This window comes from Lepeophtheirus salmonis, chromosome 1 (genome assembly GCF_016086655.4).
Source record: "Lepeophtheirus salmonis chromosome 1, UVic_Lsal_1.4, whole genome shotgun sequence".
Lineage (NCBI taxonomy): Eukaryota > Metazoa > Arthropoda > Copepoda > Siphonostomatoida > Caligidae > Lepeophtheirus > Lepeophtheirus salmonis.
In genome coordinates, this window is record NC_052131.2 from 48,087,549 (window position 1) to 48,100,458 (window position 12,910).

Below are 12,910 nucleotides of genomic sequence, written 5' to 3' on the forward strand. Positions count from 1 at the left end.
ATATAGATCTTATTTTTTTAGACCGATCTTCTATCAAGGACGGAATTATTTCGGTCTACTAAAATTCATAAAGTTCTCAGACCGGCCTAGTATTTTCAGATCGAAAGCCAATACTAGTATATAGTCAGTAAAGGGAGTCCTTTAATAGTCAGGGGCTTCCACAGGGGTGGGCAGGAGGGCTGTAAAAAAGCCATTCTACCAAATTATGCAGAGAGTTTCTTTCTTTTTTCAATTCAAAAACCAAAATTCTAGAACCTTGCAATAATCACACATGCAGCCTTGTTTTCCTTTATTTTTATTTTTAAATAAAAAGTGATTCTTTTAATCATTTTTCTCAACCAAACACTCCTTTTATATTACCCTCCTGTTGAAATAAAAATTATGCATGATTATTCCAGATCTCTAGAATTCCATGGCCAAGATTTTTAAAAAATTATCCGAATTGATATATTATAATATTGAGGTCGTAGATCAAAATTCAAATAAAGGACAGAAACTAAGACTGTGGACCAGAAAAAAAAATAGTAAACAGAAATTTCCATTTATAGAAAAAAAGATACCACATGGCAGTTATTACGTCATTTATTCCGTCAAAATTATTTTCTAATGAATAAATGTGGAACAGACCCAATTTATTCTGTAGACTGAATTTTACAATGAGATCCGTCCAAACCCAAACCCTACACTAGTGGAATTATTAATGATGAATAATAAAACATTATAAATTAGCTTAATATTATTTATGACAAATATCTAATCATATTTTTTGTTCTATGCCCCAAAGGAGTACCTTCAAGTGTGAGTAATATTATTGTGATACAATTTCCTAGAATTTTTTTTAAATTCAATGCAATCTTCCAAGAAATGGATCGAGAGGATTGGTAAGGAGATGGGGGGTGGGTTAATATCTTAGGACTTCTTTAAAAAATGGTTGAATACCCTCCGCCCTCGGATCAGTCTTGGGGTAGAGTGGGATTGCTAAAAACCACCGCCAATTCATACAAGGAAACCTTCTAATAACAAAAATAGTTACAAGTCCTCGTGTTTCCCCGAGGTACCCCTAGATCCTTAAAACAAACCCCGTCAATTTATCCAGTTTTCAACCATATTTTAAGCTATTTATCCCCCCCCTCCTCCTCCTATATTGCAATAATATTAGTCACACATGAAGGTACTTACTCGGGGAATGGAACAAACAAATATATTTAAATATTTTTCACAAATAATATTAGGCAAATGTATAATATGTTATTATTCATCATGAAGTTTGAACAAAATACGGGTAATTTTCTCCAGGGCAGTTTTCTGCGCACGGTATTTTCTATCTATGTACTTAAGAATCTATAACCTTGATGTTTGACTCCATTACATTATCAAGAAACATTAAATGGTGACCTTTAGACCTTCCAAACTTCTAAGAGAGGTAAAAGAAGAACGAAATAATCATAATACAATCATACTGTATTTCATATGTCAATCCCAACCCAAAGATGTATTTTTACATACTAAATAATATGAAATATATATTTATATATACTTAAATATCCATTTGACTTTGTTTCTTTTTAAAAAAAAAAATTCAACTAAAGTGAGTCAACAAGTTTAATCCGTCATAATTGTGAAAAATGAAGCCTTTTAAAAGTATGGGGAGTAGGCGAGATGACGCAGTTGATAAGGTCACTTCTCATTATGAAGATAAGTAACTTGTAATCGAAAACTCTTATTAAAATGATACATCACATATAAAAAGGCAATCCTCATTCCACCTAAAGTACAATTCATTCATCTCCAATACGAAAAAAGTATTCAGTAGAATAATTATAATTAATTATGCCTAGGTGAATCATTATTTCTTCTTTTCCCTTTGAATGAAAAGAGACCTTACAAATTATTAATTGTCAAGCTAACTGACAGAACAACGGTAATTAAAAGAGAATCTATGAGGAAAAAAGAAGGTTCTAGCAATTTGGCTGTTAAAATAGAGTTGGTGGTAAGCTAAGCTAAGCATTTGGCGTAATACCATCGATATTTCCATCATCCATACGAATTTGCTTCGATGCGTGGTAAACATCGTCCTCATCCAGCATTTCTTTTAATTTTCGTTTATATCTAAATTATTAAAATATAATCAATACATTAGAATAAGATTATCAAGAGAGAAAGGCATGACTATGAACTTACACTTGACTATCTGGATTATTTTCTTGGTTCCTACATTTTTCCAGCTTTTCTGAGATGGGTTTTATGATTGTAAGTAAGGGACATGGCTCAATATTTTTCACCATTAGACGAATATCTTGAGGATGGAGAAAAGAAATACATATAAGCCTCATAAACGCATCCTCAAGGAAGAAGTAACTTACTTTTGATGGACTCCACGAATGTCCTCAGTTTTTCATCGTTACTTCCAAACAATACGTCTAAGACATAGGAGTCCATATTTTGACCATTTTTAGATGCAGCATGAATAATAGAGGCAAGGGCAATTTGTGATGGAGCGTAGGTCAAACAAGCATTTGTAAAATTTACATCATCAAGGAATTTCTCAATATCAGATCGAAGACTCTCAGGATTGGAAAGATTTACACAACGCGTCTATTCAGCCACATATGAAATATAATAATTAATTATAATGAATGCATGTAGATAGCTAGTAGAATGTGGATAACCCACTTTAATATCGACGAGAAATCCCTCTATAGGGCGGAATGGATTGTGTACTGTGAGATGGAAATTAAGCTCTTTCATAAGGAGAAGTTCATTATTCAATATAATATCCGTTGCACGCTCCTTATTTCCCTGGATGTTAGCAATGAATTGATTGATGGAGACATTAAATTCTTCAACTTTACAAGCAAGGTATGCCGCAGTTACCCTATTTATCATAGTGTGGTGTTGTCATTTAGGAAAGGAAAAATATGAGGGAAACTGTACTTACAAAATCTCTTTTGGATGACAGTCCATAACGGAATTATTGAGGTAGAAGCGTTTAAAATACTGAAAAGCCGTCCCTTTAACAACTTTTGGCATAGGCGGTTGAAAACTGGAACAAAATTCCATGAGTTTATATTCGAAAAAACTCAAGAGTTGTTCACAGTCCTCAGGACTCAGGAAGTATTCGTCATTTTGAATGTCACCTCCCTGACTCCTTTTCTTCCTTTGAGACTCCATAAACTTTTGATGATTCTCATTTCTAAGGATTCGTATATCGTCCTCATTTTTAAACATCCAATGTCGACGCTGAGTACTCGTCGTAAACATGATTTCGATCCTTGATATTAAGAGCTTTTACTTTGTTTTTTTCCTTGTCTTGATTTAGGGTATGAAAAAGAAAAAGAATGAGGAAACGCGTTTCAATTATTACTGTTATTTTAAATGTTCATTATATTTTAATTGGGGAGTCTTTATGTGATTTATTTCAATCCAAATACATTATTACAGTAATTATAATAATTAAATTAAGTTACGTTTCATAAAGATTTTTTTTTTTCAAAATTAAAATTCATACATACAAATGCACAGACACACAAAAAAACGTTATTCATTCAATAATTATCATATTTTATCCCAAATGTGTAAAATTAACAAACAAGAAGATTTCAAGTCTTATATATATGGAAGTATTCTTTCAGTGATGACTAAAGTATGTATTTGAATATATTGGTTATGGCGTGGAACCCTATTCTGTTGGAAATTATCAGAATGTATAAATAATATTCGTGTTAATAATAGTAAATAAGTAAGTAATAAATCATATCGTTTGAGAAATATAAAAAATGAAACAAGGATCATTTATAGTTCATGTACGTGTCAAATAATGGATGTGATGTACATAAGATAGGAAAATAAGCAGATTAAATAGAATATGTAGAAAGTTGGAAATCACTCTTAATGATATTAAGATATCATTAAGAGTGATGTCTTTTTGTTTTCTTCATAAGTTAATTGCAGAGAGCAAAATCAGAGGATATATTATCTGTGTACAGGGCAGTAAAACGATATAATATGTATATTTATCATACATAGCCATACATTTTGATTTTGATGAAAAAACAAAAAATACAGGGTAACAGATGAAAATTCAGAAAGCCTTTTTACATTATCTATTATAACTAAATAAATTTGGGGAAAAAAAGCTCTAAAATGCACCAGTCAAAATGTATGAATGTACTGATTTCAAGACATTTTCCCCTCTTTTCTCCGATTTTTGAATGATTAAAAAAATAATGATCATTGAAGTAATCATTTTAGCAAATAGGATTTAAACACTTTAGTTTTTCTTGTAAAAAAAGCTTATATATATTAGTTATTTAAATGAAAGTCTGTAAAAATAATAGTTAAGGCATGTAATTAAACGTGTCATTATTGAACACTCGAATAACAATAAGATAAGAAAGAAGGAGAATAAATAGAGTTGAGAAAAAAATAGACAAAAAACCTTCAAAAACCAGTAAATAGTAGAAAAAATAGAATGATTGTAATTTAATTTTTCATTAATTTTTTTAAAAGTAGGTTACACCCTTTCTTAATCCAAAATTGTGCAAAATGTACGTAGCAAAAACACTTTAAGGGTCGTCTTGTTGCGGTTTTTTTTTGTTTTGTTTTTAATATATAAATGTTAACTAAATGAACCGTGAATTATTCTGACATATGTATTCTTTTCTTTAATCAAATAGAAAAATTACAATGGTTACTTTTTAAATGGTTATAAAACCCAGACATAACATTATAGATGCTATAGAAGGGAAGCAATATTCACAATATAATATATTTATAAGTAAATAAAAGAAGGACTAGAACGTATATGTTAAATATATAATAAATTAAAAGCTATATGAGACAGTTGTGTTTTTTGTTTTGTTTTTTAATTAAGGAATTGAACATGATATGGCTTGCGATTTAAAAAATAAAATAAGGAATTGTGAAGGAAACTTTCATTTGATAATAATATGTAGCATCAAAATATCACATAATAATCCTAAAGTTATCATTATATACTTTTTTTTAAATTTAAAATGCAAATGGAATAATAATGAACTATAATTTAGAGAGACTAGTAGAACATGAAAGATAAAACAAATGTATAGGATTATCCTGAAGAGGAACATATGCCATTTTTAAGAAATTAAATAATTTAAATCAAGTAAAGGAATGACATGTGTACTGATTTTAACGTATAAAACCAATCATAAGGATGTAAGTGTGAATATATAAAATAGCTATCTTTTTATATATCATTTCAACACCCTGCAAATTATGTACAAAATATAATTGTCTTTTAGAAGAATTAATTATAATTGGTGCATATTTATCATCATCATCATCATCATAATAATTGATAAGTAGTTTGGGTCAAAAAAGAAACACTTACATTCAAATTTATCCTGAACACAAAGGCCTTGCTGGAATGAATTATTATAACTATTTTTTTAACTTTCAAAAAGATCAATTGATGAAACAGTAAATGCAGAAGTTGTAGGCTTTTTTTTTTTTTTTTTTTTTTTTTTTTTTAAATATAAAAAAGTGCAATTCGAATGTACATATTTTTAAATCATCAAAATAAAAGTCTTGTTACCAGGAGACTTATCAAACATTATTTATCTCGTCTCTTTCCTTCTTTTGTTTTAATCAGAGAGGGAGGCCAAGGACGACGGATTAGGAGGGTAAGATTCGGGTGAATTTCCACTATCGATCTCACCAAGAAAAGAAGATATTTGAGCCTGCTGATGATGACTATTCTTTTGATTTTGCAATTGTTTTTGAAAAAGGAATTGTTGTTGTTGTGATGGAGTAGCTAGAAATTGAGGATGAGGTGGTGGACCAGGATTTTGAACAAACATTTTTTGATTTTTCAACAATTTCATAAGCTCTTCTAATTCAGTCATTAAATCCTTTCGTGTACTTTGTAATTCCGTGAGCCGTTGATCCAAATCCTCTTTCTTAGATCGAAGACCGTGAAGTTCATTAATCAGCATGGGATTAGTATTTGGCGGAACAATAATGGGTCTCGACTGTAAATTGTGATCTGCATAGCCTCCTCGAGAGCGTGATCCTCTTGGGTAGGAAAAGTTGTTTGAGTTTTGTCTTAGTTTTGTAATGTCCCGAATGATTTCTTGGTTTTTTCTCTCCAACTCCTGGACTAATTGTGAGTGCAAAGCGGAATTGCTCCTGGATTCATCATTGAGTCGGAGTGTATACTCAGCAATTAAGCTATGTTCATCCGTTGTATTATGCATTGAATCGGATTGTATAAAAGAACCACCTGCCTCAGAGGAAGATCTAGCCGGTGTTGAGTGATGATGTCTCTGATCCATTCTGGGGAGAGATGAATAAGAGGGATGAGAAGGAGGATTACGAGGAGTAGTGCAACGTGAGGATGGGCGAGGTGTTAGAAAACCATTATTATTGTTATTATTCGGGTGATGAGGCAAGGGCGTAGGCATGGATATGATGACTTCCTGTTCAGGAAAATTAGGAATGGCAGGCGTTTTTGATTTGGAGCGGGAAATTTTCCCTTCTGTATGAACCTCATTGTTATTTTTATTACCAATGCATTGAAGTGACTTCTTAAAAGAAGATCGGCCTGAGCTTGACTTGTAGGAATTGTATTCTTTAAAAACATCATCACGATGCTCAGGACCAATTTTCCCTCTCCAGAAGCAATTTTGACAAAGATGATAATTAGCCCGATCGGATTTATATCTGAGTCCATTAAAGCCCCGAATACGACAATACCCACATGTGACAGGATGGTGCACTGACTCTGCATTAATAACTCGATGCAGAACAAGAAGCCAGGAGAGACAAGAAGGCCCTGGATCTGACATCATGGTTTCTAAAAAGTCATTGACATTGATTCGAGCGTCTTCTGGGAAGATGACTTCCGAGGAGGAAGACTTGAAAGCTTCATACTCTCCCACGGACTGAGCAAGTTTCAGCAAGTCCCGGAGGAATTCCCAAAACCGCTTGTGAATCAAATGTCCGTTCCCATCCGCACATTGACTAAACACATAGCGGAGTTTATCCATCAATTTCCCAGCTGCCAGAGCGGCCAAGGCTGTTTTCACTGACCGGATTTTCGTCTTTGGACTCAGCCGCATGAGCCAGGAGAAGAGAACGTCTCCTTCATCACGGATTGCGGGGCCCGGAGGAAGCCGCTTCCCCAAGTTCACATATAATGAGGTCACAAGGCTGCGGAGACGACCTTCTCCCAGAGTCACATTCCCTTCGCGGGCATTGTCATTCAAACCATTCTCACGGAAGGACTCGATCATGTTCCAGATGTCAATGTGATGCAGCAAACTCTTCTTTTGAAGAGCACGCAGCTTTGAAGCTGTCCGATAGGAGGCGAACCGAATTGAGTCCAGGTCTTCCTCTTCCTTCTCATCCTCGTCCTCATTTTGAAGGTCCGTCTCAGCGGCAGAAGTCTCCAAGTCCTCCATCTTTATATCCTAGGAAGAAGGAAGATCCGTAAGGTCCTGAGTGAGTGATACTTCTCTCTCTCTCTCTCTCTCTTTCTTTCTTCCTTCCCTCCTTCTTTCTCTCTTTTTTTTAGTCATCTTCTTCTTCTCTATCTTTTTCCCTTCTCCCGCCAGCGGTAGCTCGCCACTTATCCCCAGTTGGGACATGGGAACACTCTCTTTCTTTCCTCACTCTCTCTCACCACCTTCAATTCACTCACACTCTACAATCCCTTTGTATGAACGCATCAAGTTTTTAATCACGACAACCTCATCAAATATTTGGGGTTTTTTTTTCTCTCATTTATTCAAACAATGTTAATGTTTCTAATTTATTAATAACTATACATGATTATAGATTCAGACATATGTTCTAGTTATTATAGAAAGAAAATTGGGATCATCCTTTAAATAATGAAATATATTTCTTCTATCATTTCAGATAATAGTATATAAAAATTATACTACACATTGAAAGAAGGGTTACATATACTCTACGTATTCCATATTCATATTTAGCATAACTCTCTCTCTATATATATAATTAATTAATGATAAAAAAAAAATCAAGTTTCAGATGTCTCGATTTTTTTTCTTTTTTAAAAGTTGTGTGATAAGTCATAAGAGATGTCTATATTAATTATATTCTCTCCCTGCACATTATTGACCCGGCTAATTAGAAAAAAACAATTCGATACTAGAAAAAAAAATTCAATACAAATACACTTTTTAACAGTATCAACTAACGAGTTGTTCAGTACTCACTTAACTTACTATGTGTGATACTAAGTGACATAAATAATATGCACTACCAATTTAAATCAGTTAGTCCCCCTTTTAATCTACTCTTTCATCACGTGACTATACTCTCATCCTGGAGTATGACGTAATATACTTACAGTATGTGATATCATATTGTGTATCTAAATTTAGGCTTTATTTTCATTGTACATATATAATATGTAATGTTTATATTATATACTTGACATATTCTTTTCCATACGACCACTGCAGAATAAATTTCTAGTATTATATGTAATAGATTGTGGAAGAAGCCCTCGACGAGGAAAGATGTGTAGGATCATAAAAAAGTAATGAAAAGTTCCTATTAGACTTAGTTATTAGTTAGTTAGTTTCAGAGCAGAGGGTTGTTAGAGATAAAAACATAGGTATATGATAATAGGAAGAGGACTTAAAAAAAATAATATTTATTTGCAAAGAGATTATTTCAATCCTTAGTTATAACTTTAAGTATGGAATTTATTTGCAATAAAATACTCTAAAACATGTAATGAAACACGCAGTGTACACTAATTCTAGGTATATACCCCAATATAGTTGTACTATTTTTATTCTTAAATTACGTACGTAGGTCTGAGAATTAATGTACTGGAAATTTTTACAATGAGAAAATGAATCGTCAGAAATAGGAGTAGAATGTACATATGTATTATTAAATAGGCTTTAATGTGAGCCTTGTTTAAATAATAAATAAGCTTCAATCAATATTATATATATATATTTAATGAGGTTTATTTTTATTTTAGATTTATACATGCTAACATACATACAGGGTGCTCCAAAATGAGTGTCCTATTAACTTTAACATCATGAAATTATGTGCTTAGAGATTCAAGTAAAAATAATTGCAATAGCAAAATGAAGTCCTAGACCAGTGGTTCTCATATAGGGGTACGCATATTCTTTGGGGTACTTGGAGGCACTCCAGGGGTACTTGAAAATTTATAAGAATATTTTACAAGTGGTCCATAACTCAGGGGTGTCCGCAGTAGGTAGGCTGGAGGGGTTGTAGCTCTCCAAAGTGAGGAATTTTAGTATTTAACTAAAAATTTTAATATTTGAAATTTAGTTTAGTTTTCTGTTAATTTTCTACAAAAAATTTAATATTTGAAATTTTTTCCCAAAAATTTCATTTTTGTTAGCAACTTTGGATCTTAAATTTTTTTTCTCCAAAAACTAAATTTTTTGAGAATAGCTAAGGATTTTTGAAATGTTTTCCAAAAACTAAATTTTTTGAGAATAGCTAAGGATTTTTGAAATTTTTTCCAAAAAAATTTAATTTTTGGATTTTTTCTCAAAAAAATTCGAAAACCAAGCCCCCACCTTCCAAAATATAATCCTGTGGACGCCCTTGTCACTTAATCTAAAAATGTGTTGTGTTGTTAAGGCTGTACTTGGGTGAAATACCTAAATATTTTACAAGTGGTACATCATTAAAAAAGGTTGAGAATCCCTGCCCTAGACCACACTTCATTACACATTACATCATAACTGAGGGAAACCCCATAATGGGGGATCATAGTTAGTAATTTTTTATACATTAAATGGACAAATTTCCAATAGACCTTTACACAAAGCTTTAACAAATGGCTTTATGCATAAAAAAAGACTTAACACGTGCATTGAATGCTGCTTGATACCAATGAATGGAAAAACAGCAATATTTGAATCAAATCAATTAAATATGTACTGAAAATACCTAAAAGTGGCTAGATTTGTACTATTTTTTTTTTTTTTTTTTTTGATCGATTGGCGACAAAAAATAGGTTAGTTACATAAGAACATCTTATTCTTTCTATTATAATGGTTACTTTTATGTACAACACAAAAACAACATTGTACAACGATGTTCTAACATATTTCAAATACATTTTAGGGGCATATATATATACAATAAAACAAGACAATCGAGATTCACCCTCTTCACTCGATCTTAACCTCCTTGAATTTTCACTGGTTATGTAGAATATGATAAAAAAGGGAGGACAGTGCAGTTTCCAGGATCAACATGGATACCCTTATGACAGTTGTGGAGGAAAAATATTTCGAAATCCGTTACTAGTTGCAAGTCAGTTCGGGGCTTCACATCAAATGTTATCAATACCGTTATGAATATGTTTATTTTATATATTATATGTTGTGTACAAGTTTCGATATCTAAACAAGTTGCAAATTGTATAAGCAAATTGAACAAGTTGTAATTTCTTTGTCTTGAAATTCATTATTTTATTGCAATATTGGTCAATAGTGAAGACAATGTTTGAGTTATTGAAATCTAAAGAAGGTCTTAGGTTAAAAAATACCTAACATTTACTAATAACAGTCATACTGATGTATATAGGTCTTTCCATACCTTAAAATCTAATTTAATAAAATCCCCCTCTTTAAAACTATGGGAAACCTAGACATTCGTGGATTTGAAGTATTTAAATGTATGTACAATGTGGGATTTTGTACAAGTTGTAACTTGCACAAGCAGATTGTACATGTTATAATATATATGCCTCGTGTATAATATCTTACTTAATTATTTTATTTCTGTAGTGGTTTGTGGTTCAATAGAGCATGAACTAACTAACATTGCGTTCAAAGCCACAAGATTGCATAGAGATAATGAGCGTAGTAAACAAAAAATCACGTAAACAACGCTCATTTTTACTAGGCTTTCTCATTTCCTGGGAAATTGTCCTTCAACAATATCCCGGGAAATCCCTTTATAAATTCAGGGATTTCGATCAATTCTAGGATGAGATAGTTAATAGTAAATACTGTTAAATTTAATTAATTTATTTTATATTTAAAAAGAAAATAAATTTGAAGCTAGTTGTAAAAGATCCCAAATTAATCAATGTTTCCTATATGAGAAGATGAAATTTTTATATAATGAATAGGTTAGGGAAAAAGTAATTTCGTTTTTTTCTTGCTTTATTTCAATGGTTCATAAGAAGTGTTACAATCATTTGATTTACTACAAGTATACCCCATTCTATTTGAAAACTTGTTGCCAACGAGAATCCAAATTCCTAATACCCTTTTCGTAGAAGCCCTTGTCCCTATTGGCAAAAAAGCTCGGACAATCAATTTTCACAGCCCTCTATTGAGGCCAAATTTGAACCACCAAGCGCCTTGGCCATAGACAGGAACAGGCGGTAGTCACTTGGTTTCAGGTCCGGACTGTAGGTTGGACGCATAAGAACTTCCCATCCAAGCTCCCGGAGCTTTTAGCACGTCATCAAAGATGTGTGCGGCCTGGCGTTGTCTTGATGATGTCTTGTAGTTTCCTATTCACCGATGATGGCGAGTTCTGTTCGATTGCCAGCTTCAAACCGTTGAGTTGTTCACAATAAAGGGCAGAATTGCGCAAAAAAAAAATCGTTCGAACCAATGTATCACCCATTTATAAATTGCAAACTATCTTGGTCGATTTTTACGCGTTTTTTCCCTTTCAGATAGTAAAATATGGCGAATTTCTTCCTTTGATACCTCCATAATCAACACAACATAATTCACGACTGAACTGGCCAAGCAAAATACTGTCGGAAAAACGTTTGTAGTATACACTCACACTGTAAACACCTTATCGTGTGGTCCCATGAGACCAGATATATAAGAAAGGGTGGGAAATACGAAATTACTTATATTACTTTCCTAATGTTATATTAAATAATCCTTTTTTGGATTGTTATAGTTATTTTATTGGGCACGTTATTTCCACTGTAGCATAAATTGTTCCTGACCTTATCTTAAGTGAATTTTTATTACTTATTCAACTTTTGGCTAAATGAATTATATAAAAGTAGCTCTTATTATGCAACAATTAAATGCAATATTTCACATAAGATGTTTTTTTCGCAGGAATTTTATCATTGGTATAAAACTGTGAGAAATTCCAGATCCAGGAAAATAACCACAAGCTCATTGAACTTGAATGTTCCCATTGCGCTTCACTTTTTATAAGAAAGACAAACTGGTAATTACTAAAGGATTTATTCAGTCCTTTAGTAACTACCAAGGTTGTACCCTTATTGATCTAGCGGTTCAAGCGGTTCCAGTTCTTGAACCACTAGAGCCGGAACCAACAAATTCAAACCCACATCAGAACCGAGACTGCAATATATTGCTTATCGGTCTCGGTTCTTGTACTTTTGTCCCTATATAGAATAAATAAAGATATATATTATAAAAATTTGATTAGCTTAATAAATAAGTCAATTGTCTGAGTTTTTTATTTGTTCAATCGTAGCGTTTTCCAATGATTTTTTACGTCGCCAGGGTGATACAGTTGTATCTGAGTTCTGAAAAAGGGGTTTTAGGCACCACATGGTGTAAATAAAAGAGGGAAGGGGTGGGGTAGATTATGGATCCAGGCCCGTTACAAAACTTGTCGATCCCCTATAATATGATAACTATGATATTTCTTAACCCAGGGGTTTTCAAACTTTACTATCCCAAGACCCCCTTCCCCCTCCCTACACTAATACATTTTTAGCTGAGACTAAATACGACGAAACATGCGTACTATGTTTATGCTGACTGAAAGCAATCCTCAATATTCCATCTTCCCCCCCCTATTCTCCCTTCACGACCCCCACTTTGAAAAATGAAAACCATTTTCATAAGCAACTTTATTTTTCGGGGTCCCTGCTGGA

General features: G+C 32.7%; 2 protein-coding genes across 7 annotated transcripts; both read right to left on the reverse strand.

Annotated features, from left to right (window-relative positions):
- Nucleotides 1–1,443: 1,443 nt before the first annotated feature.
- On the reverse strand, nt 1,444–3,309 carry CycH (cyclin H). The gene is made up of 5 exons (XM_040727259.2): nt 2,939–3,309; nt 2,674–2,875; nt 2,364–2,595; nt 2,182–2,296; nt 1,444–2,109 (listed from the first exon to the last, which is right to left on the reverse strand). Exons 1-5 carry the CDS (start codon nt 3,259–3,261, stop codon nt 2,001–2,003), a joined length of 981 nt encoding a protein of 326 aa, XP_040583193.1. The 5' UTR covers nt 3,262–3,309; the 3' UTR covers nt 1,444–2,000.
- On the reverse strand, nt 3,293–7,634 carry LOC121131863 (dystrobrevin alpha). Of its 6 annotated transcripts, none has more exons than XR_011784317.1 (3): nt 5,576–7,518; nt 4,999–5,053; nt 4,639–4,735 (listed from the first exon to the last, which is right to left on the reverse strand). XR_011784317.1 is itself a non-coding variant. In XM_040727257.2 (2 exons), the coding sequence occupies exon 1, from the start codon at nt 7,440–7,442 to the stop codon at nt 5,625–5,627; it is 1,818 nt and encodes a 605-aa protein (XP_040583191.1). In that variant the 5' UTR covers nt 7,443–7,611; the 3' UTR covers nt 3,293–3,684; nt 5,576–5,624. The 6 variants fall into 6 exon arrangements, 3 of the variants coding, with proteins under 3 accessions (XP_040583191.1, XP_040583190.1, XP_071750154.1); XR_011784316.1 differs by having other exon boundaries at nt 4,639–4,793; XR_005869183.2 differs by lacking the exons at nt 4,639–4,735; nt 4,999–5,053 and adding an exon at nt 3,293–3,684 and having other exon boundaries at nt 5,372–7,634.
- Nucleotides 7,635–12,910: the final 5,276 nt, after the last annotated feature.